Below are 24,863 nucleotides of genomic sequence, written 5' to 3'. Positions count from 1 at the left end.
GACAAGGTCTTTGTTGGTAATGGTACAGCTCTACCTATCTCTACTACTGGAAATTCAACTTTTATGTCTTGTGGTAAAGCTAAACTGTTGAAATTGGATAATATACTACATGTGCCAGACATAACTAAGAACCTGCTTAGTGTGTCAAAATTCACTGTGGATAACCAAGTCTTTTTTGAGTTTCATCCAACTGTGTGCTTTGTCAAGAATCTGAGAACGCATGTTGTTCTTCTTGAGGGACGAGTCATCAATGGACTTTATCACTTTCCTACGGAGGCAATCAAACTACTCAGGCATCCTAGTCATGTTCCTGTTCAGCACGTGCTTACTTCCTGAGCTCTCAACTGCCATGTCAACTCAGCAGCTCAGACTTCTTCACTGGATTCAGGTTCTCCAAGCCAAGACACTACCAGAGTTCTCTCTCTTTGGCATGATCGTCTTGGTCATCCTGCTCTTCCCATTGTAAAGTCTGTTCTTGCTAATGTTGGAATTGATCTAGGGTTTAAGAAAAAGTTTAACGCTTCGCAAAGCGGCGGAATTTTAAAAATTTTCTTTTCAAGTAAAAACGGTTTTTACTAACCTAGACAAAGAGCAAGTACATATAAATAAAAACTATAATGAGCATAGAAGTTTACTAACCTTTCTTGAAGCTTGAACTTTGAGAAGCTTTTGGAAAGTTTGCAACGCTCGTCTCCTCGCAACACGTCTCTCTTTCTTTCCTCGGCAACTCGAGCAACCACAATAGTTTCTATCACTAAATCACTCGAAATAAAAGGAATCAGTGAGTGGGCACTTTTAAACACTACGACTTAAGAACGAGTCTTAAAGTCGCAGAGCTAAACTCTAGGTCAAATGAGGACCTAGGTGCCAAAACAATCAAACGAAATTGACTAGAGAGGGAGAGGAGAGGGGCGGCCAAGGTTCTAGAGAGAGAGTCTCTCAAATCTCTAAAACTTGGAATGAGAAAAATGAGAAGAATGAGGCTCCTATTTATAGGAGAGGTCTCACCTTCAATAAGGTAGTTTCCTCTTCTATAGAATATCACATATTCATGAGCCAATTTCCCTTTTCCTTCATAGAGGTGCACGGCCATAACAAAACAAGTAAGTCCTTGGATTTGTTTCCTCTTTTGTTTGCTTCTCTCTTGACCTTATTTGGGCGCCCACATGTTTCCTCTTAGGGGAAATTTGTTTCCTCTTTTTCTTTTGGCAAGTATCTTGATACATTTATGCACAAAATAATCTCTCTTTCTCTTGGGTATTTGGGCGCCTATCACACTCTAGAAAGGCCTTCTAGAAGCTTTACCATTTGTTCATGACAACATGGAAAAGGCCCATTAAGAATTTTCAATAAAATTCTTATGAAATGAAATTAATCCACAAGGCCCAATAAATCTAATTTTGGCCGAGTGAAACTTGTCATCAAATGACCATGTCAAAAAATTTATTGACATTCATTTCATCCTTTGTCTCAAAAGACAAAAATACCCTTTTTGACTATTTTCGTTCTTGTTTTGACTTAGCTTCCAGTTTAACTATTCCTAATCGATGCGATTCGTGATAGTGACCTCATGGATCCAAATGAACAAAGCTTTAGCTAAACACTTGGACTCAAAAGTTCACAAACCTTTTCCAAGTTTAGCTTAATGTCAACTGACTCCACTAAAGAGTTGACACTGAAAATCTCTCGGTTCAAATGAATTTATTTTCTACTCAAGAATTCAACCTAATTGTAATGAGCGGATCCACATAATATTATCAATGTTTACCCTTCATGAATGTCATCAGCTAGTCGGGATTTACTAAATTACCATTTTACCCTTCTAGTTGTTATTTCCTCAACTCCTTTGTCGCTTGTGAATAAGTTAGAAACAATGTATTGACGAGGAGCTAACCAAACATTGTTTCATCCAAAAGAGTCAGGACTCAATTTGGACACTGACAAGTTCATTTATTCACACTCCAAGGAACAAAGCATGAGGTGACATACATTGCATTTCAGCAATCTTGTACATGAATTCCATATCTATGAGAACTTCACAAAGTTACTCATGACATTCTCACAACTTAGTACTTCAACAATAGGCCCTGTTCGGAATCACATAGTGAGTCCGAACTCTGACTTTCTCAAATGAGAATACGTAAGCTGTGAAATGGCATGTCTCATTTCAGGATTAAGGTAAGCATGATGCAATTCATACATAGTGACTTCGAGACATAAGAGGTTAAATGGTTTGTTCTTATCTTGTCTCTAGAAGTGCACTGGTCAATTCAGTACCTTCGGAAGATACCTAGAAGAACTATAAAGTCTCCAACTCTCAATACCTCATAATCAGACATCATAGATTCTTCTAACAATCATACGGAGGTCAATAGTCCTTTGACCCTAAGATTGCGAATATATCGTTTTAAGCAAACTACAAAGAGTTTGTTCATGCAAATCTACATTTGTCTCTTCGTAAGTTGTTTAGTTTGTTTATGGACTAAAGACTAAGGTTTATCATAAAGCTTCAAACAAGGAAGATTGAATGAACTTTTCAACTTTTTATTAATGAATAAGCAATTACAAGCAAGAGTCTTCATGAGACTTTATTACATCAAATGCATAATATAAAGATTACAAATCTTCTTGTGGGCACCATTGACAACAAACTCCCACTTGACTCAAAGAAGATGTGTGTAGTCTTTCATGCCTAATCCCTCTCGATGTTGGTCGAAGACCTTGTTCGCTAGGGCCTTTGTGAATGGATCTGCGAGGTTGTCCACCGTTGAGATCTTCTTCACTTCCACGTCTCCGCGCTGCACGATCTCTCGAATCAAATTGTATTTCCTCTCAATATGCTTAGAGCGCTTATGGCTTCGAGGTTCCTTTGAGTTAGCGACAGCCCCACTATTATCACAATAAAGGGTCATGGGCTCGTCGACGTTTGGAACAACTTCCAAATACTTAAGGAATTTTCTAAGCCATACAGCCTCTTTGGATGCTTCACAAGCAGCCACATATTCTGCTTCCATTGTGGAGTCAGCAATGCAAGATTGCTTAATACTCCTCCACACAACAGCTCCACCATTAAGGATGAACACAGATCCCGAAGTGGATTTCTTGGAATCCTTATCCGCTTGAAAATCGGAGTCGGTATATCCCGTCATAGTCAGGTCAGTACCTGAGTATGTAAGCATCAAGTTCCTAGTTCTTCGAAGATACTTAAGAACATGCTTAACAACAATCCAGTGCTCGGGTCCAGGGTTTGATTGGAAACGGCTAACTACGCCAACGGCGAAACAGATGTCAGGTCTAGTGCAAAGCATAGCATACATGAGGCTTCCTACGGCAGAGGCGTAAGGAATTTTCCTCATGTCTTAAATCTCTTGTGCAGTCTTGGGAGACTGGTCCTTAGAGAGTGAAACTCCATGCCTGAAGGGTGTTTGACCCTTCTTGGAGTCTTGCATCGAGAAGCGATCCATCACCTTATCAATATAAGATGCTTGAGAGAGCGACAGGGTCCGGTTTTTCCTATCTCGAAAGATTTGGATCCCCAGAATGTACGCGGCTTCTCCTAGATCCTTCATATCGAATTGCTTTGCTAGTCAGACCTTAACCTCAGATAACTTACCCACGTCATTACCAATGAGTAGTATATCATCGACATATAGCACCAGAAACACAACTTTGCCTTCGTGTATTAACTTGTAAACGCAAGGCTCATCTATTGACTGTTCAAAGCCGAAGCTTTTCACAGTTTCATCGAATCTGATATTCCATGACCTAGATGCTTGCTTTAATCCATAAATGGACTTACGCAACTCACAAACCTTGGTCTCTTGACCTTCTTCCACGAAACCGTCTGGTTGAGCCATGTAAATGCGCTCGTCAAGATTGCCATTCAGAAAGGCTGTCTTGACATCCATTTGCCAGATCTCATAGTCGAGAGCTGCAGCTATGGATAGGAGTATGCGGATGGATTTAAGCATCGCGACTGGCGAGAAGGTTTCTTCATAGTCAATCCCTTCTTCTTGGGTATAACCCTTCGCCACAAGTCGTGCTTTGAACGTCTCGACGTTCCCATCAGGACCCTTTTTCTTCTTGTATATCCACTTACACCCTACGGGTTTAATCCCTTCAGGATTGTCTACAAGTTTCCAGACTTTGTTGACATACATCGAGTGCATTTCAACTTTCATGGCGTCAAGCCAAAGGTTTGATTCAGAACAAGCCATCGCTTGGCTATAAGAAACGACATCATCCATGTCAGAGACGGCTAAAAGAGAGTCTCCATAAGACATGTACCTGTCAGGCTTTTGAGTAGCCCTCCCACTACGTCGAAGTACTACTTCACGAGATTCTGATGAGTTAGGTTGTGTTCCAGTTGGGGTAAGAACAGTTCTTACAGATGAGGTAGAAGCTTCCTCACCCAACTTTTCTTCAAGCACATTTTGCTTCTAGGTTTTGCATCCTTCATAAAGTCCTCCTCAAGGAAACGAGCATTCGTGCTAACGAAAGTCTTATCGTCCTCGGGACTATAGAAGATGAAACCCTTGGTTTCCTTTGGATATCCCACAAACAAGCACAATTCTGACCTACTAGCCAACTTGCTAGTCTTTTGCCTTAGCACGTGTGCAGGGCAACCCCAAATTCTGATGCGGCCAAGATTCACTTTACAGCCAGTCCATCGTTCATAAGGAGTACCAGGAACCGTCTTGGACGGAACTTGGTTCAGAATATAAGCGGCTGTTTCGAGGGCATATCCCCAAAAGGAAAGAGGGAGTGATGAGTAACTCATCATTGATCTAACCATCTCCATAAGAGTTCGGTTTCTTCTCTCTGACACTCCGTTTTGTTGAGGTGTGCCAGGTGCGGTAAGCTGAGAAGCGATACCTTCTTCTTTAAGAAAGTCATCGAACTCTCCAGACATATACTCACCACCTCGATCAGATCGAAGGGTTTTGATCACTTTGCCAGTTTGCTTTTCCACTAAAGCCCTAAAGACCTTAAATACGTTAAAGGTCTCGGATTTGTGTTTGAGCAAATAGACAAACCCATATCGTGAGTAATCATCGGTGAAGGTAACGAAGTATTCGTATCCTCCACGTGCCTGTTGGCTGAGCGGACCACATACATCAGAATGTACTAGTTCCAGCAACTCAGTGGCTCTTCGACCCTTATCGGAGAAAGGTCGCTTAGTCATTTATCCTTCTATGCAGGATTCACAAGTAGGTAGTGAACCTATTGCAGAGTCTTGGAGTGGACCGTCCCTCACAAGTCTCTTAATCCTATCTAGACTGATGTGACCAAGTCTCAAGTGCCAGAGGTATGTTGATTTTGTTAGATCGGAGGATTCAGAAAGTTTGATCCTCTTTGGCTCCCTAATTAGATCATTATCTATTTCGGTGTCTAAAAGAGAAGGTTGAGTGGGATAGATGTAAAAAAGACCATTCTTCATACATGCATCAGTGACAAAAGAATTAGAAAAAGAAATTCGAATTCCATTCTTTATAAACTTTAAATAATAATTTTGCTCTAAAAGTTGAGCAACAGATATTAAGTTTTTCCCAAAGGAAGGAACATAATAAACATTATTCAAATTTAAAGTGCGATCTTCAAAAGATAGCGTCATGGATCCCACAGCCTTCGCAGACACCACGTTCCCATCACCCCACTTGAAGCAGAAGTCGCCATCCTCTAAGCTTTTGCTTTTCCTAAAACCAGTTAAGGAGCAGCAAATATGGTTAGTAGCAGCGGAGTCAATAATCCACGATGATACATTATCAGCTACTAAACAAGCTTCAGTAATAAGTACAATACCTTTTACTTTGGTTTTGAGGTAGGCAGGACAGTTCCTACGCCAGTGACCAGGCTCATTGCAGTGGTGGCACTTGTATTTAGACTTGTCCACCTTCGGAGCCTTTGGCGCCTTCTTCTTCGTTTGAACCTTAGGTTGGTTCTTCTTCTCGGCATTGCGAGGTCTCTTCTTAGATCCAGAGGTAGAGGCAGTAGCATGTACTTCTCCTTGAGCCCTCTTTTTCTTAGTGAGTGCCTCAGCGGTTTGAAGTTCCTTCATGAGCTCGGTAACAGTGTACTCTAGCTTGTTCATGGAATAATTCAACTTGAAGGTATCAAAGGTTTCGGGGAGAGTTTCCAAGATCATATCTATTTTAGTCTCCCCATCAATCTCAGATACAAGGATCTCCATTTCGTTTAGATAGCTAATGATCAGCATCATATGATCTCTAACGGGAGTTCCAGCCTTCATACGACAGTTCATGAATTGTCGGACCGCTTGTTGCCTAGCTTGACGTCCTTGCCCTCCAAACATCTCATGGAGATTGTAGAGCATATCGGTGGCAGTTTCGTAATCACGATGTTGTTGTTGCAACACATTGTTCATCGATGCCAGAATATAGCACCTCGCAATCTCATCGGATCGAAGCCAGGCCGCCAGGGCGTCTTTTTCCTCTTGCGTCGAATCTTCATTCGTTTGAGGACACACTACTACAAATATGAGATTCTACAACGGACTTTCTACAACGCTTAACATAAGCGTTGTAGAAACTGGGTGATTCTACAACGCTTAACATAAGCGTTGTAGAATCTGGGTGATTCTACAACGCTTATGGATAAGCGTTGTAGAATCTGGGTGTTTCTACAACGCTTATGGATAAGCGTTGTAGAATCTGGGTGATTCTACAACGCTTTACAAAAGCGTTGTAGAAGAACTTAAATTTCAGATTTCCCACAACGTTAAAACAACCCGTTGTAGAACCTTCGCCGCGGCACCATGTGATTTTCGCCATGGCGAAAACTTTCTACAACGCAAGTTCAAAGCGTTGTAGAAGGATGGACCTCGCCGCGGCACAATTTAAACCTCGCCGCGGCGACAAATTCTACAACGGTTTTTTTAAAGGGTTGTAGAATAGAGTCGCCGCGGCGATGGTCCTCCCTCGCCGCGGCGAAATTATGTCGCCGCGGCTGGAAATATACTCCGCCGCGGCGAGAAGGATACCGTGGCCTAGCAGTTTTCTATGAAACTTCCTCGCCGCGGCGATGTAGGACTCCCGCCGCGGCGTGCTGATCCTACAACGGTTATAAAATCCGTTGTAGGATCTTCTCGCCGCGGCGAAGACATATTCTCGCCGCGGCGAGGTTTTTAGGTTTTCACTATATAAACCAGTTTTCAGTTTTTTTTCTCATTTTCCTCAAAATACAAACGCGAGACAAACTATTTCGGCCGACTCTGTCTTCATTTTCTCTTCCAAAATCCCTCGCCACGTCCTCGCCGCCCCGATTTCTCACCGTCGCCTTGTCCTCGCCGCCATTCTCGCTCGCCACATCCTCGCCGCCATTCTCGCTCGCCACGTCCTCGCCGCCCAACTCTCTCGCGCCTCTCTCTCTCTCACCGCCTCTCACTCTCTTTTTAAAGGTATGATTTTCTAAGTTTTTAAGGTGGTTATTGATTTAATTTCGTGTTGTTGAATATGGATTTCGTGTTTTTGAATATGGATTTCATGTTATTTCCCCGAGTTGCATGTTGTGGTTATTGATTTAACAAAATTAGGGTTATTGATTTAAGGTGGTTATTGATTTAACAAAATTAGGGTTTGTTATTTTATTATGAATGAATTTGAGTTAGAATTTGTGTTAGAATGAATTTGAGTTAGAATTTGTGTTAGAATGAATTTGAGACGTTAGAATTTGTGTTAGAATTTGTGTTAGAATGAATTAGAGTTAGAATTTGTGTTAGAATGAATTTGAGTTAGAATTTGTGTTAGAATGGAATTGTTTATGAATTTGATATTGTTATGTTTAAATGAAGTTGGAATTGATATAGAATTTGTGATTGTTGTGACATTGTTAGTATTTAAAATGGTTATGTTGATTGTAGATGTCGAGATTGAATTTTTTATGATTATGCTTTGTGAAGGTGAAAAATGGTTCGAACAAAAAATCCGGCGGGCGCCACGGCTCCGAGCACTTCCAAAGGTCCTAGTAAAAGTAAAAGTAAGCGAGCTCGTCAATCGTCCCCTGAAGCAGATTATAACACGAATATCTTCACCAGCAAGGCCGCGGAGGATCGTTACGACAAAATCTCGTCGCGCAGTGTGATCCCTGAGCGGGGATTCAATGTGAGCTCTAACACCGAGATAGGAGTGTCAATCCGCAACAGTATTCTTGGTCATGAATGGGTGAAGTATTGTGCCGTTCCCGAGTTCGAGACGAACTTAAACTTCGTGTACGAATTCTACGCAAACTTACCGGATCACAATGGAGATGTTGTGACGGTCCGAGGTAAAAAGGTCGATGTGAGCATCGAAGCGATCAACGATTTGCTTGGGACCCCAGATGTGCCTTTCGAGAATGAAGGCTATCGGGAATGGTTGAGAACTTGCAGCCACGAGGAGATGGCGAGGTTGCTGTGCATTCCAGGAGAGGATTGGGTCCTTGAAAAAGGGAAAAGGGTACTCAAGCGTGACCAACTCACCAGGATTGCTAAAGCTTGGATTTACTTTGTTTGCGCTCGCCTCTATCCGATCAAGCACTTCACCACTCTTGACGAGGGCCGTATCCAGGTGTTGTTCTGCATCATAAAAGGTCATTCTATCAACGTCGGTCGATTCATCTACAATTGGATGAAGAGTCTAGACTATACTAATGAACGCCACGGTTTGCCATATCCGTCGATCATTACCGGCCTTTGTACAAATGCGGGGGTAGGACGCTCGAAAAGGGATACGATCAAGGGTCCTATGGGGCCTATTACGAATAACATCATCGATCGCTACAAGATTAGGGAGGAACCACAAGAGGAGGAAGCGGAGGATGAGGAGGAGGAAGGGGAAGAGGGACCACCAGTCAACGAGCCTCGATTGTTCTTACCAGCACCTCCGGTAGTCGACCCCGCCACCATCGACTACATAGCTCAATGCTCCAACTATCTCGTCGGCGGGTTCCAACACACGCAACAGTACATGCACCAACAAGCGGAGTATGGCGCCTCTCACATCAACCAACTGAACGATCTCTACTCTCGGTGGGACATCAACCAAGAGAACCAGGTGTTATTTCCTCCATATCCTCAATACTCCGATTATCCGTACCCACCACCACAGTGGCCACCGCATATGGCACCTCCTCAATATCCGGCGCACTCACCACCACCACCACCACCGAATGACGACTAAACCAACAACACCAACTTTAAATTTTAAATTCAAGACTCGTTTAGTTTGTTTAAGCTTCATTTTAAATTTAAATTAAGACTCGCATGGTTTGTTTATGTTTAAGACTCGTGTTTTAGTTAATGTGTGTTTGAGACTTGATTAATATTTAAAAATTATGAAATCTGAATGTGTGATGGTTTTTTACTTGAATGATAATTTTTCTGTTGAAAACCAAGTTTAAAATGGGAAAGAAAGTAAAAATGTGTAGGGTCAGGTGATTCTATTTGAATCTCGCCGCGGCGACTTAGACATTTCGCCGCGGCGTATAACTCTCGCCGCGGCGTGTTTTCTACCTCGCCACGGCGAGACATTCTACAACGCTTTCCAAAGCGTTGTAGAAAGTCTTCGCCGCAGCGAAACTTACACGTCGCCGCGGCGAGAAACTTACCGAGAGCATGCGTTTTTGAAAACAGAATCTCGCCGCGGCGGCGTAGTCTTTTCGCTGCGGCGAAAACGTGTCGCCGCGGCGCAAATAAGCTATAGCCGCGGCGAGAAACTTACCGAGAGCCTTCATATTTGGGAACATATCCTCGCCGCGGCGGAATGACCTCGCCGCGGCATGGAATATACGTTGCCGCGGCGAGGTTTCTACAACAGTTTAGTTCGGCCAGGCGAGGCGAGCTGATGAGCTCGGCCGGGCGAGGCGAGCTGATGAGCTCGGCCAGGCGAGGCGAGCTGGTGAGCTCGGCCAGGCGAGGCGAGCTGGTGAGCTCGGCCGGGCGAGGCGAGCTGATGAGCTCGGCCAGGCGAGGCGAGCTGGTGAGCTCGGCCAGGCGAGGTGAGTCAAGACATTGTCTCGCCGCGGCGAGGTAATATTCCCGCCGCGGCGGGATACCCTCGCCGCGGCATGTAATATACGTTGCCGCGGCGAGGTTTCTACAACGCTTTTTTAAGCGTTGTAGAAGGGTCCTCGCCGCGGCAGGATTTGTATCTCGCCGCGGCGAGAGTTTGATATTTTTATACCGAGAGTCTGTGTTTTTTAAGAACTTGTCTTGCCGCGGCGTGGTGATATTCCAGCCGCGGCGTAATGACCTCGCCGCGGCATGTAATATACGTTGCCGCGGCGAGGTTTCTACAACGCTTGTTAAAGCGTTGTAGAAGGTCCCTCGCCGCGGCAGGATTTGTATTTCGCCGCGGCGAGATTATCCTGCCACCGCGAGAGATGTACTCAGCCGCGGCGATGTTGGAGAAATGTAAATGACATTGTATAGAGAAATTTTGAATGAAAAATAACGTTGTCCACAGGAGAATAACATAAAATCCAAAATGAAAATACATTATCTAAATGTTCAATATCAAACAAAAATAGGATCTATATCCTTACGAAGTAGATGTGAAACATCGTCATCATTAAAATCATCCACCTCTTGATCAATTGGCGGTAATCCTGATGTGAACGGAGGAATGCTAGACATGTCTTCGTCTTCTTCTTCGTTACCGTTTCTCGCTTTCATATGAACCACTAACGATAACTCAGGATTTGCTGGATCTGAAACATAAAACACTTGACTTGCTTGCGAAGCCAAAATAAATGAATCATTCTCGTAGCCAATCCGTCTAAAGTCGACAATTGTAACTCCTTCATTATCAACTTTAACGTGATTATTGTCTGCCCATTTGCACTTGAATAATGCGACTCGCAACCCGCAATAATCAAGTTCCCAAATATCTTCAATGTATCCGTAATACTTCATAAAAGCATGTTTTGGATTCTTATCTTTTGCCGACGAAACATGTAAAGCTTCAGCAAACAATGTAACACCGCTATTTTGTACGGGATGCTTGTTGTCTCGTTCCCTTGTGTAAAATGTAAAACCATTAACAGACCAAGCAGTGTACCTTGTAACCATTGAGGACGGCCCGCCAGATAGTTTACTCAACGTAGATGAATGTCCTGCCTCTATAAATATGCGTTTTCCAAGTCAGTTCTGAAACAAACGGTTGTGCTCTTCTTGCAACCATTTTTCATTTCTACCCTTCTTTGGATTATTCACTCTCAACTCATTCAAATGAATATCCACAAATGGCTTGACCTCGGAAACGTTGTGTAGCACATGGAGACTTGCTTGCTCCCATTCTTTTCGGTTGACGATCGAATAAGTACCTATATATAATGAAACAAATACTTAAAAATAATGTTCATATATAATTTAAATAAACAAATAAAGTGTTAAAAAAATACCTTTAGATAGAGCTTTTGAATCAAAATTGGTATTCTTGGGTAACCCAATTTCGTCTGTTTTAGCTAAATACTCAGAACAAAACTCAACCGACTCTTCTGCTATGTAATTTTCAACTATGCTCCCTTCCGGCCTATTGTAGTTCTTCACGTAGCTTTTCAACACTTTCATATAACGTTCGATTGGATACATCCACCGTAAAAACACGGGCCCTCCTAATTTCACTTCACGTACCAAGTGGACGGTTAAGTGGATCATTATGTCGAAAAACGAAGGTGGAAAGATCTTTTCGAGCAAGCACAGAGTTTTCACCAATTCTGACTGCATTAAATCCAATCGAGTTGGATCGATGACCTTCGAGCAAATCGAGTTAAAGAATACACATATCTTTGATATTGCAAACCTCACATCTTTTGGCACAATTCCTCGTAAAGCAAGAGGCAACATTTGTTGTAGCAGCACATGACAATCGTGCGTCTTCATTCCAGTAAGTCTCAAATCTTTCAAAGACACGAACCTCTTATAGTTTGACGAATGACCTTCGGGGACTTTAATAGAAGCAAACCAGTTACACAATTTCTTTTTCTCCTTTCGATCTAGAGTGTACTTTGCCGGTGGTAATTTTGTTTTTTTCCCACCCCCCTCCTCGGGATGCAAAATGCTTCTTATATTCATCTCTTTGAGATCCAATCGAGATTGTATTCCGTCTTTCGATTTATTTGGATCATCAAGAAGTGTACCAATAAGCGATTCGCAAACATTTTTCTCGATGTGCATAACATCCAGACAATGCCGGACGTAGTGTGTCTTCCAATAAGGAAGGTCGTAGAAAATCGATTTCTTCTTCCAAGGATTCTCTTTGAACGATTCTTTAGTACTAGCACTCCGCTTTCTTTTCCCAAGCACTTCATTGACGTTTTTAACCATCTCATAGACATCTTCACCAGACAAAATTCTAGGAGGGGGTCGTTCTTCTGAATTTCCATCAAACGCTTGTTTCAATCTTCTATACGAGTGATCTCTTGGTAAGAATCTTCTATGACCCAGAAAAACAGTTTTCTTACCATGCTTCAAACGGATGGAAGATGTGTCTTTCATGCAAATCGGACAACCAATCGAGCATTTCACAGAGTATCCTGACAAGTTTCCATAGGCCGGAAAATCGTTAATAGTCCACATTAACATTGCCCTTAAGTTGAACGAATCTCCACGGTAAGCGTCTTTAACTTCCATCCCTTTCTCCCATAACATCTTCAAATCATCGACCAACGGTGCCAAATAGACATCAATATCATTTCCTGGTTGATTCGGTCCTGAAATCAAAAGCGTTAACATCAAGAACTTTCTCTTCATACATAGCTTTGGAGGGAGATTGTAGTTCACAAGTATAACCGGCCAAACACTGTATTTACTGCTCATCATGCTGAACGGGTTCATTCCATCAGAAGCTAGACCAAGGCGCAAATTTCGAGTATCAACACTGAAATCCTTATACTCTAAATCGAATGATTTCCACTGTGCAGCATCAGTAGGATGTCTCAACATACCATCATCGATACGCTTTTCGGAGTGCCAAACCATGTTCTTCGCGTGTTTGACACTATTAAACATTCGACGAAAGCGCGGCATTGGAGGAATGTACCATAACGACTGAAATATATTTAACGAAAATCAGTAATAAATAATGAATATGAGCTACATGTATTTCCTAATCAAGTGATGAAAATGTACGTACCTTAACTGGAACTCCTTTAACCCCGTTACATGGAATTTTACCCTTCTTCCACCGTGACTCTTTGCACGTCGGACATTCATCTAGATCTTCATACTCGTGTCTATATAAAACACAATCATTTGGGCACGCATGGAATTTCTCGTACTTCATGCCTAATGTACCCAAAGTCTTCCTTGCTTCATACATACTTAAAGGTACTTTATTGTCTTTCGGAAATGCTTCTTTCAGTGTTTCCAACAATAGAGTAAAACTAGTGTTAGTCCAACCCCCCGACGCCTTCAAATGAAATAATGTAACTAAAAATGACAACTTCGAATAGCTTGTACACCCTTCATATAATGGTGTCTCCGCATCATTCATCATGGACTCAAACAATTCCGGTCGCTCAACAAAATCATCCTCCAAATCATTCATCATTCCGCACATATCATCAATATCATCTTCAACATCATCCTCATTTGCCGTAGAACGAAAAACCTCACCATGGTAGAACCATCTTTGATACGAGGTCATTATTCCATATGCAAACAAATGGGTCCGAACGACATCAATCGAAAAATGTCTATGATTTCCACATTTAATACAAGGACAACGAATAGATTTCAAATCTACCATGTTCTCTCTAGCAAAATCACAAAACTCATCTACACCTTTTCGATATATCTCATTCAATCTATTCTCCCACATCCACTTTCTCATATTCATAGAAAAACCCTAATTATACAAAAAATTCCCAATTCTAATTAGTAAACTATCAAGAGAAAAACAATTAGAACAAGTTAAAGAAGAACTTACAAGATTTGAATGTGTAGATGAGACTAGTAAACGAGGACGCTCTAGAATGAGGTTACCCTAATTTTTTCGAGTGAGGTTATGAGAGAGTTCAAAGTGAAAAAGACCAGAAATGAGAATTTATATCACCAGTCTCGTGTCACTCGCCGCGGCGAACTTTCTACTTCGCCGCGGCGAGACATTCTACAACGCTTACCATAAGCGTTGTAGAATGTCCTCGCCGCGGCAAAAATATGCGTTCGCCGCGGCGACATATCACGCCGCGGCGAGGTACAAACCCCGCCGCGGCAGGAGTCCTGCTCCGCGGCGGGAACAAGTCGTCGCCGCGGCGAAAAACTTACCGAGAGCACCATGTTCCAGACATATACTCTCGCCGCGGCATCATACAATTCCCGCCGCGGCGAATGTATTCCTCGCCGCGGCGGGAATTAGCCTTCGCCGCGGCGAGGCTTCTACAACGCTTACTTAAGCGTTGTAGAAAGGTCTCGCCGCGGCGGAAATTGTATACTGCCGCGGCGAGGACATCTAGGGTTACCTCGCCGCGGCGATGCCACATTTTCGCCGCGACGAGACGTTTCTGGGTAACTCTCGCCGCAGCGCGAATTTGGTTTTGCCGCGGCGAGGATCCTACAACGCTTATTCTAAGCGTTGTAGAAGGGTCTCGCCGCGGCGAGAAATACACTTCGCCGCGGCGAGCTCCTACAACGCTTAGAATAAGCGTTGTAGGAGCGTTAAAAAATCTGAAATTTTCAAATTTTTTTAACTACCCGCGCCCATTCATATCTATACTTAGCATTTTTTTCCCTCTCATTTCTTATCATCTCCACTACTATCTCTCTCGTCATTCTCTCTCTCCGCCCGTCCCTCTCTCTCTCCGCCACTCTCTTGCCGCCCGTCCCTCTCTCTCTCCGCCACTCTCTCTCTCTCGGCCCCTCTCTCTCTCTCCGTCCCTCACTTCGCTGAACTACCGCGCCCGCCCTCCCGCGCGTTCTCTCCGACCCTCAACTCCCTCTCCTCGCCGTGCGCCGCGCCCACGCCGCCCTCTCGCTGAGCCCCCTCCCTCACCTCGCCGTGCGCCCACGCCGCCCTCCCTCGCCGCGCGCCCTCACCTTGCTCGTGCCCACCCTCGCCGCGCGCCCTCACCTCGCCTCACCACCTTCTCTTCGCCGCCCTTGTGCTCGTCCAACTCCGGGTAATGTTTTTGAACATTTTTACATGAACTTATTTAGTGTGAATTCGATATTGATTTGAAATTAGGAGATATTGTATTGGATTTGAGTTTATTGAATTGAAGTTTGATATTGATTTGATTTGAGAAATATATTTGATAGTAGATTGAATTGGGATTGAAATTGTGTTTTTGTTTAGAATCGGATTGGATTTGAGTTTATATTGTGATTGGAGTTGAGTTTATATTTGATTTTTGTTATATTTGAGTTGAAATTTTGATAACATTTGAGTTGAAAATTGAAATTATGATTTGAATTTTGTTTATTAGATTCAATGTCGTCCACTACTACTACTTCTAGCGGTAGTGGTAAAAGAAAAATTAGAAGACAACTAGCGCTTAACTCCGATGAACAAGGAAAACGAAGAAACACTCTTATGGGTCGGGTTAATAAGGCTAAAACACTTGGTAAAAAAATCCCGGTACAATTTGATGATAAAGGGCAACCAATCGGTAAATAGGGTGATGAGTTGTCGAGTTACTTTGGCGTGTTAGCAAGAGAACACGTTCCACTTTCGATGCGTGATTGGAGATGTAAAGACAACGCCCAAATTAAAGAACGGATTTGGAACGAAATGCAAGAAGGATTTACGATTCCTATCGAACAAAAACACGATTGCCTTATGAGAGTCGGAGAAGCCGCAAGGTTATTTCGTCATGAGATATACAACGATCTACTCAAAGACATAATCAACGAACCAATCGACTTAAAGAGACCGGCTTGTATTTTGACATACTATACAAGTATCACCGAAGAAGATTGGATAGCATTTGTTGAGTATAGACGAACCGAAATGTTCAAACAAACATCGGAACATGGGAAATCAAATATCGGAAAAAGTGTGTACAAATCTCGAACGGGCCGAAATGGATATCGAAAGCTTGATCAAGAAAAGGTTAGATTCATTTTTTTCTTTTAGTTATTTCAAATGTTGCAATTATTTTTTAATTTATTATATAATTACTTCTTACTAGCATGACGAAACGGGGGAATGGCCTACGAAAGAGGAACTTTGGATTGACTCGCGAATGAAAGACGTAGATAACTACAAGGATGAGAAAGACAAATTGATGGGAGAAAAAATCGTAAGTTCTTTACCTTTGTTATAACAATTAACCTTGTAATTTTATTTTCAAATAATTTTATGTGTAGAAAACGTTATCACAACAAGCATCGCAAGGGACATGGTTGCCGGAATCGGGAAAGAGTGTTTTGCAAGAAGCTTTAGGAACGTCGCGAGTTTGCGGTCAATCCAAACACACGTCGCGTTTTAAGTACTTTGTTCCTCCAACGCCCAACGAAGAAGTAATGAAGATGCGTCGGGAAATGAGCGAGTTAAAATCTTTGGTGATGAAGGCATTCGGTGTAAATGGTAGCATTAATGTCGAGTCGCCTAGTGTCGAGCAAGTGAAAGAGAATCTCAACGCGAAGGTTGTTGATGATAAAGAGATGGCAAATGTTGAAGAACACGTCAATGAAGCGGTCTCTTTAGGTATGTTCAATTTTTTTTTATCTATTTATTAAAGATAAATGTTTTGGTATTAAGTTATTGATAAAATTCTTGATTCGCTTAGAACACGACGATGTTGATGATCGTCCGAAGATCGATCCTATCATTGTTGATGATCGTCCGAAGATCGATCCTATTGTTGTGGAAAAACCAAATAGTGTTCGTGCTAGTTGCTCTTTGAATCCAACCACGCCGGTGACACCGAGTTCGGATGAAAGCGTCGAGTGTCTTCTTTTCATTGATGACACCGAGTTCGGAGGCACAATTCATGTTGCAAATGGGCGAGCGTACATGAATGGAGGCGTAGTTCATTTCTCACCTTTGGAGGAAGGAAATTTACGCGTGGCCGTTTTGGGGGTTTTGATTAAAAAAGCAAAATTGCCAATTCCCACCGAAGAAGCTCAAACCGTTGAAGATGCTATAGGCGGGTTTGTCTCGTGGCCGAAGAGACTCATGGAAATGGACTCGGGAATAGAGAGTCGCGGTCCGGTTGTCAAACAACTCTCAAAGCTCGGTTTTGAGAGTGAAGCTAGCATCGATGATGCTAAGAAGATTCCGTACAAGGTGATTAATCCAAAGTATCGATTGCTCGCTCAACATGCCAACAAAGTAATGTTACCGGAAGGGGATGTGATTATGGTCAATGTTAGTCCAAGTCTCGCGGCTATCCCGATTCCGGTGTCATTTGAAGACATTTCCGATTTTTTGCAATACTTGGAAATTGGCGCGGGGAGCATAACGGTTTATATGGAGTAAGAGTTTTCTTTATATGCGTTTTTTAATATCAATATTCAATATTTAGTGTTTTGATCAACTAAATATTTGTTTGTCATAGATATCTACGATCGAGGCTAGAAAAGGCGAAGAAGACTCGAAATTTTTGTTTTATAAATCCGAGCTTAAGTTCGTATATACAAAATGACGACGAGGAGGCTTATTTGTCAAAACGAGTCAAGGACGTTGGAAACGTGGTACGACATTGCAAATTTGGTGAACTAGTTTTGATGCCGTATAACAAAGGTGCGCATTGGATGCTCGTTGTCCTCGACCTTTGGAGAAATAGCGCTATGTTCTTTGACCCGTTGAGAAATAAAATCCCAACGGATTTAAATCGATTGATAAAAAGGTAATATTTTGATTTCTTAAATAATTTTTATTATAAACCGTTCTAGATGTTTTTTCTCTTATAATCTCCGTGTTATATAGGGTTCTTGTTGATTTCAAGCTCGAGCATCAAAACGCCAATAGTAACGGGCAATCAACGTACATCAAGGCTTGGGACGCTCCGAGACAAACGGGAAACACGGAATGCGGGTATTTTGTCATTTCTTATATGCGTGATATAGTCGTAGGAGGTGTAGGAAAATTAGAAAATAAGAAATCCTATACAAAAGAGGATTTAGAGAGAGTTAGGGAAGAATGGGTAACTTATGTACAAACATTTATTAACTGTGACGATTAGCTAGTTTTTTCGAAGATGTATATATTAGATTTTGAATGTTTTAAAGATGAGGATATTTGAGATGAATGTATATATTAGATATTTTTTGTATTGAAGATTATTTTCAGGTGCTAGTATCGTGTAAAAAACAAATTGTGGATTGAAAATAAATGATTCTCGCCGCGGCGAACTATACTTCTCGCCGCGGCGAGACAAGATACCGAGAGCAAGCAAATTAGAAATCTTAGTCTCACCGCGGCGAGATTTTTTCTTCGCCGCGGCGAGTTTTTAAAAAAAAATTCATCGCCTTCCTACAACGCATTATATCCGTTGTAGAATCATCTCGCCGCGGCTAAGATTTGACGTCGCCGCGGCGAAGTATATTTTTCGCCGCGGCTACGTGCTTCTACAACGGATTGAAAATCCGTTGTAGAATGTTCTCGCCGCGGCTCGGAACGTACCTCGCCGCGGCAAATAACTCGCCGCGGCGACGTATAATTCTCGCCGCGGCGAAGTCCTTCTACAACGGAAAATCAATCCGTTGTAGAAGCACGTCGCCGCGGCGAAAAATATACGTCGCCGCGGCGACATGTGTGAAAATATTTTAAAATTACACAATGGAATTAGACCGTTGTAGAAGTTTCTACAACGCTTAAGATTCCGTTGTAGAAGCGTAGTTTCTACAACGGATAATTAAGCGTTGTAGAAAGCTGTTAGATTCTACAACGGATTTTTAAGCGTTGTAGAAGCTTCTACAACGCAGGATTCTACAACGCTTAAGAAGCATTGTAGAATCATTCTACAACGTTTTTTAAGCGTTGTAGAATCCTATTTTTGTAGTAGTGACAGGGGGTGGTGAGAACCCATTTGTGCTTGTCGACAGTAAGGACTATGTCGAGGTTACGTTTCCAGTCGACGTAATTGTCGCCTTCGAGTTTATTCGAGGAAAGAATGGTTGAGAGAGGGTTGAGAGACATATTGCCTATAAAAGTTGAAACAAGTTTATGATTAGTCTTTGGTTTAGGATTTAAGTTTTATTAAGACTTTTATAAAATCCAAAGGTGTTATAAACCAAACGATAATTTACTCCCTCAAGAGAAGGCCGCAAAAAATCTCCATTTATAAGTAAATGACACATCATTAATGCTTAGCCAAGATGTCAATACATCAATTTTGACTAGCCACCTTTTAAATTGGTTTGATCACTCACATCCTTTCGCAGAGCCTCAAGGGAAGATTACTAGGGATTGAGCCTAAGTGTGCAACCAACCACTTAGTCCAAAAGGTCAACTTTGAAAAAAAATCCCCCAAGGGGAGGCCTTGCCATCATCGTCTCACTCTCGGACGTAGCTCATTGAGCAATGATCGAAGCAAAAACGCCTTGGAGTACTCCCATTTAAGAGAGGGTCGCAAGAGCGGCTCTTAGTCCCACGTTTAATTGCTTCTTTCATTAGTGTTGGGGATCGTGGGTTACAAACAACAAATATAACCCTCCTACTTAGTTTTAGAGTTGGTTCATCGACTCTTATAAGTTCGGAAACAGATTTCCTAGTTAAAGAGCGACAGAGCGGACAACTAGAAGAGAATCCTAGATCGACATGTTCAGAGCAGTATTAGTGCTTAAAGGCACAAGGTACATACTCGATCTTTTCCTATTTTCTATTTCGGGAAAGTGCATGAGGGAAGTGTGAACTTCAACTCACTCGACCACTTGAAAGTTTGAGATTACACATCCTTTTATTTTTCGGCTTGTCTACAAAGAGACCTCCCACTCAAATTTTCAAGAGCATATAGATTTTGAACATATGTGATATAGATATAGTTTTGAAAACATTTTGAAAACTTATTTGATTTGGATGACAAAATATTTTCAAGTTTGAAAGTGAAAACGGTTTTTCAAAATTCAAACTAGTTTTGTAAAAACTCAATTTCAATTAATCTTTCAAAAATCAAAACTTTTTAATCTTACACATCATGTTTATAATCTAAAAAAAAAACAATTTTTGCTCAAGAAAATTTTCTCATTAGAGTTCTATAACTCATGGTAGTGGGGCTGAAAATCCGGAATTCTAAAAAACTGGAGTTTCGGAACAGCCGCGCACCTCGGAGTAAAATCTCCATAACTGGTGGCTCCGATGTCCTTTTGACCTGAAACCGGTGGCATTGGACAGAAGACAGACAGAGCTTTAATTTGATTTAAGAATCATTAAATTTCGATTTCTGAGCAGAGAGTTATGCCACTTTTAATGCGGGTTTACTCCAGCTCGAAGAAAAAGAAATAATTAAAGCTTGGTCCTTTTTAGGTGCGAAAAAGAATCGAGTGTAACGGAACGTTTTAGGATGTTGTTAAAACTTTTATTTGTGTTTTATTAGCAGGGTAATAACATGGTATAAAAGAAATAACAACAAGCATAAAACGATTCAAGCAAAAATAAGAAACTAGTAAAACAAGAAAACTAGTCACAAAATTTTACTCGAAATTTCTCAAACCTTTAAAACACGTTTTTCAATATAAAAAATTAAAAACTTTTAGAACTGATTCTAATGTGTTTTAATAACATCCCAAACTCATAGAAAAACGACATGATTTTTAATTTAAAGACAAGAGCAATAAATTAAAAAAAAATCTAAGATACCAACTCTAACTTGTCACAAAATTAGTAAACTTTCGAAAACGATTTTCAAGCTCATAATTTTAAATACATGTACATGCATATCTTTGACCATAGCTCTGATACCATTTGTTGGAATTGATTTAGGGTTTAAGAAAAAGTTTAACGCTTCGCAAAGCGACGGAATTTTAATGAGAATTCTCACCTTCTCTCTAAATCTCATTCTCTCTCTCTAGTTATCATGGTATCAGAGCACGATGCGTCGGCAATGGAGAATTCCTCACCGGCGACAATCGAAGCTTCTTTTTCGTTGTTTTCACGATCTGGACCAGTCGTTTTCACGCATTCTTTGTCAGTGAAGCTCAGCAACGAAAATTTTCTTCTATGGAGTCATCAAGTCCTCGCAGCGATCAAAGGTCACCGTCTGATGTATTTCATCAAAAAATCGACGAAACCAGTGGAATTTCTTTCAGATTCAGACAAAGCTCTTGGAAAGATCAATCCGGAGTTCGTGGATTGGGAACAACAAGATCAGCTTCTTCTCTCTTGGCTTCTTTCGTCAATGTCCGTAAATCTTCTCACGAGGATGATCGGCTGTGATGAATCAAGCAAGATCTGGTCGAAATTGGAGCAGTACTTCACCGTCACGATGAAAACTCAAATCAAGCAACTCCGGAGTCAGCTATCTGCAACAACCAAAGCTAATTTGTCAATGGATGACTATCTACTGAAAATCAAGAACATCGTCGATCTACTTGGCTCGATTGGCGAGGAAATTTCCGCTTCTACTCACATTGATGCGATCTTTGAAGGCCTCACTTCAGAGTATGATTCCTTCGTCACGTCCGTTGAGACTTTAATGGAACCTTACTCTATTTCTGAGGTTGAAGCTCTCCTCCTAGCTCAAGAGCGTCGAGTCGCTAAGCACAACAACAATCTTGACTCCAACAAGCACTCAGCAAATATAGCAACAATGCACTCCGCTCAACACAGATCTCAGACTCAATCGACTCAGGTTCAACAGTTCCCTGGCGGCAACAACACTCGTGATGGTTATCGAGGTGGTCGAAGTCAATCTCGTGGTCGCGGCCGTGGTTTCAGCAACAGCTCAAATCGTCCACAATGTCAGGTCTGTGGTCGGCTAGGTCATCTTGCTATGTGTTGCTGGTACAGATTTGATCAAAATTTCACTGGAAATGTGTAGGACTTTTCTCAAACACCTGGTGCTGGTCGTGGCATCTCACTGCCAAGCCAATCTCAAGCAGCTCAAGTGTTCTTTGGTCAGCCTCAAACTCCCTCGGCGTATGCTGGTCACTCTCAACCACCTCAAACTGCCTTTGGTCACTCTTCGTCTCCTCAAGCATTCTACACTGGCACTAACTCCTCCAACTCTCAGTCCACTTGGCCTCAGACCTATCTAGCCACTCCTGAGATGTGTTATGATCCGATGTGGTATCCTGATTCTGGAGCTACTGCTCATATCACGCCAACAGCTTCCAATGTTGTCACTCAGAATCAGTACACAGGCTCAGACAAGGTCTTTGTTGGTAATGGTACAGCTCTACCCATCTCTACTACTGGAAATTCAACTTTTATGTCTTGTGGTAAAGCTAAACTGTTGAAATTGGATAATATACTACATGTGCCAGACATAACTAAGAACCTGCTTAGTGTGACAAAATTCACTGTGGATAACCAAGTCTTTTTTGAGTTTCATCCAACTGTGTGCTTTGTCAAGAATCTGAGAACGCAGGATGTTCTTCTTGAGGGACGAGTCATCAATGGACTTTATCACTTTCCTACGGAGGCAATCAAACTACTCAGGCATCCTAGTCATGTTCCTGTTCAGCACGTGCTTACTTCCTGAGCTCTCAACTGCCATGTCAACTCAGCAGCTCAGACTTCTTCACTGGATTCAGGTTCTCCAAGCCAAGACACTACCAGAGTTCTCTCTCTTTGGCATGATCGTCTTGGTCATCCTGCTCTTCCCATTGTAAAGTCTGTTCTTGCTAATGTTGGAATTGATCTAGGGTTTAAGAAAAAGTTTAACGCTTCGCAAAGCGGCGGAATTTTAAAAATTTTCTTTTCAAGTAAAAACGGTTTTTACTAACCTAGACAAAGAGCAAGTACATATAAATAAAAACTATAATGAGCATAGAAGTTTACTAACCTTTCTTGAAGCTTGAACTTTGAGAAGCTTTTGGAAAGTTTGCAACGCTCGTCTCCTCGCAACACGTCTCTCTTTCTTTCCTCGGCAACTCGAGCAACCACGATAGTTTCTATCACTAAATCACTCGAAATAAAAGGAATCAGTGAGTGGGCACTTTTAAACACTACGACTTAAGAACGAGTCTTGAAGTCGCAGAGCTAAACTCTAGGTCAAATGAGGACCTAGGTGCCAAAACAATAAAACGAAATTGACTAGAGAGGGAGAGGAGAGGGGCGGCCAAGGTTCTAGAGAGAGAGTCTCTCAAATCTCTAAAACTTGGAATGAGAAAAATGAGAAGAATGAGGCTCCTATTTATAGGAGAGGTCTCACCTTCAATAAGGTAGTTTCCTCTTCTATAGAATATCACATATTCATGAGCCAATTTCCCTTTTCCTTCATAGAGGTGCACGGCCATGACAAAACAAGTAAGTCCTTGGATTTGTTTCCTCTTTTGTTTGCTTCTCTCTTGACCTTATTTGGGCGCCCACATGTTTCCTCTTAGGGGAAATTTGTTTCCTCTTTTTCTTTTGGCAAGTATCTTGATACATTTATGCACAAAATAATCTCTCTATCTCTTGGGTATTTGGGCACCTATCACACTCTAGAAAGGCCTTCTAGAAGCTTTTCCATTTGTTCATGACAACATGGAAAAGGCCCATTAAGAATTTTTAATAAAATTCTTATGAAATGAAATTAATCCACAAGGCCCAATAAATCTAATTTTGGCCGAGTGAAACTTGTCATCAAATGACCATGTCAAAAAATTTATTGACATTCATTTCATCCTTTGTCTCAAAAGACAAATATACCCTTTTGACAATTTTCGTTCTTGTTTTGACTTAGCTTCCAGTTTAACTATTCCTAATCGATGCGATTCGTGATAGTGATCTCATGGATCCAAATGAACAAAGCTTTAGCTAAACACTTGGACTCAAAAGTTCACAAACCTTTTCCAAGTTTAGCTTAATATCAACTGACTCCACTAAAGAGTTGACACTGAAAATCTCTCGGTTCCAATGAATTTATTTTCTACTCAAGAATTCGACCTAATTGTAATGAGCGGATCCACAGAATATTATCAATGTTTACCCTTCATGAATGTCATCAGCTAGTCGGGATTTATAAAATTACCATTTTACCCTTCTAGCTGTTATTTCCTCAACTCCTTTGTCGCTTGTGAATAAGTTAGAAACAATGTATTGACGAGGAGCTAACAAGTCACATTGTTTCATCCAAAAGAGTCAAGACTCAATTTGGACACTGGTCAGTTCATTTATTCACACTCCAAGGAACAAAACATGAGGTGATATATATTGCATTTCAGCAATCTTGTACATGAATTCCATATCTATGAGAACTTCACAAAGTTACTCATGACATTCTCACAACTTAGTACTTCACCAATAGGCCTTGTTCGGAATCACATAGTGAGTCCGAACTCTGACTTTCTCAAATGAGAATACTAAGGTGTGAAATGACATGTCTCATTGCAGGATTAAGGTAAGCACGATGCAATTCATACGTAGTGACTTCGAGACATAAGAGGTTAAATGGTTTGTTCTTATCTTGTCTCTAGAAGTGCACTGGTCAATTCAGTACCTTCGGAAGATACCTAGAAGAACTATAGAGTCTCCAACTCTCAATGCCTCATAATCAGACATCATAGATTCTTCTAACAATCATACTGAGGTCAATAGTCCTTTGACCCTTAGATTGCGAATATATCGTTTTAAGCAAACTACAAAGAGTTTGTTCATGCAAATCTACATTTGTCTCTTTGTAAGTTGTTTAGTTTGTTTATGGACTAAAGACTAAGGTTTTATCATAAAGCTTCAAACAAGGAAGATTGAATGAACGTTTTAACTTTTTATTACTGAATAAGCAATTACAAGCAAGAGTCTTCATGAGACTTTATTACATCAAATGCATAATATAAAGAT

The 24,863-nt window shown here is 41.5% G+C and overlaps 1 protein-coding gene across 1 annotated transcript; it reads left to right on the top strand.

Annotated features, from left to right (window-relative positions):
* The first annotated feature begins 7,304 nt into the window (after positions 1–7,304).
* On the top strand, positions 7,305–9,433 carry LOC149407051 (uncharacterized). The gene is made up of 3 exons (XM_089618359.1): positions 7,305–7,417; positions 7,919–8,959; positions 9,424–9,433. The coding sequence occupies exons 2-3, from the start codon at positions 7,926–7,928 to the stop codon at positions 9,431–9,433; spliced, it is 1,044 nt and encodes a 347-aa protein (XP_089474485.1). The 5' UTR covers positions 7,305–7,417; positions 7,919–7,925.
* The last annotated feature ends 15,430 nt before the right edge of the window (positions 9,434–24,863 follow it).

This window comes from Urtica dioica, chromosome 1 (assembly GCF_054948205.1).
Source record: "Urtica dioica subsp. dioica isolate 48M chromosome 1, U.dioica_male_clone48M_v1_H2, whole genome shotgun sequence".
Lineage (NCBI taxonomy): Eukaryota > Viridiplantae > Streptophyta > Magnoliopsida > Rosales > Urticaceae > Urtica > Urtica dioica.
Note: the sequence above shows the minus strand (reverse complement) of the source record. Positions and strands in the feature narration are given on the sequence as shown.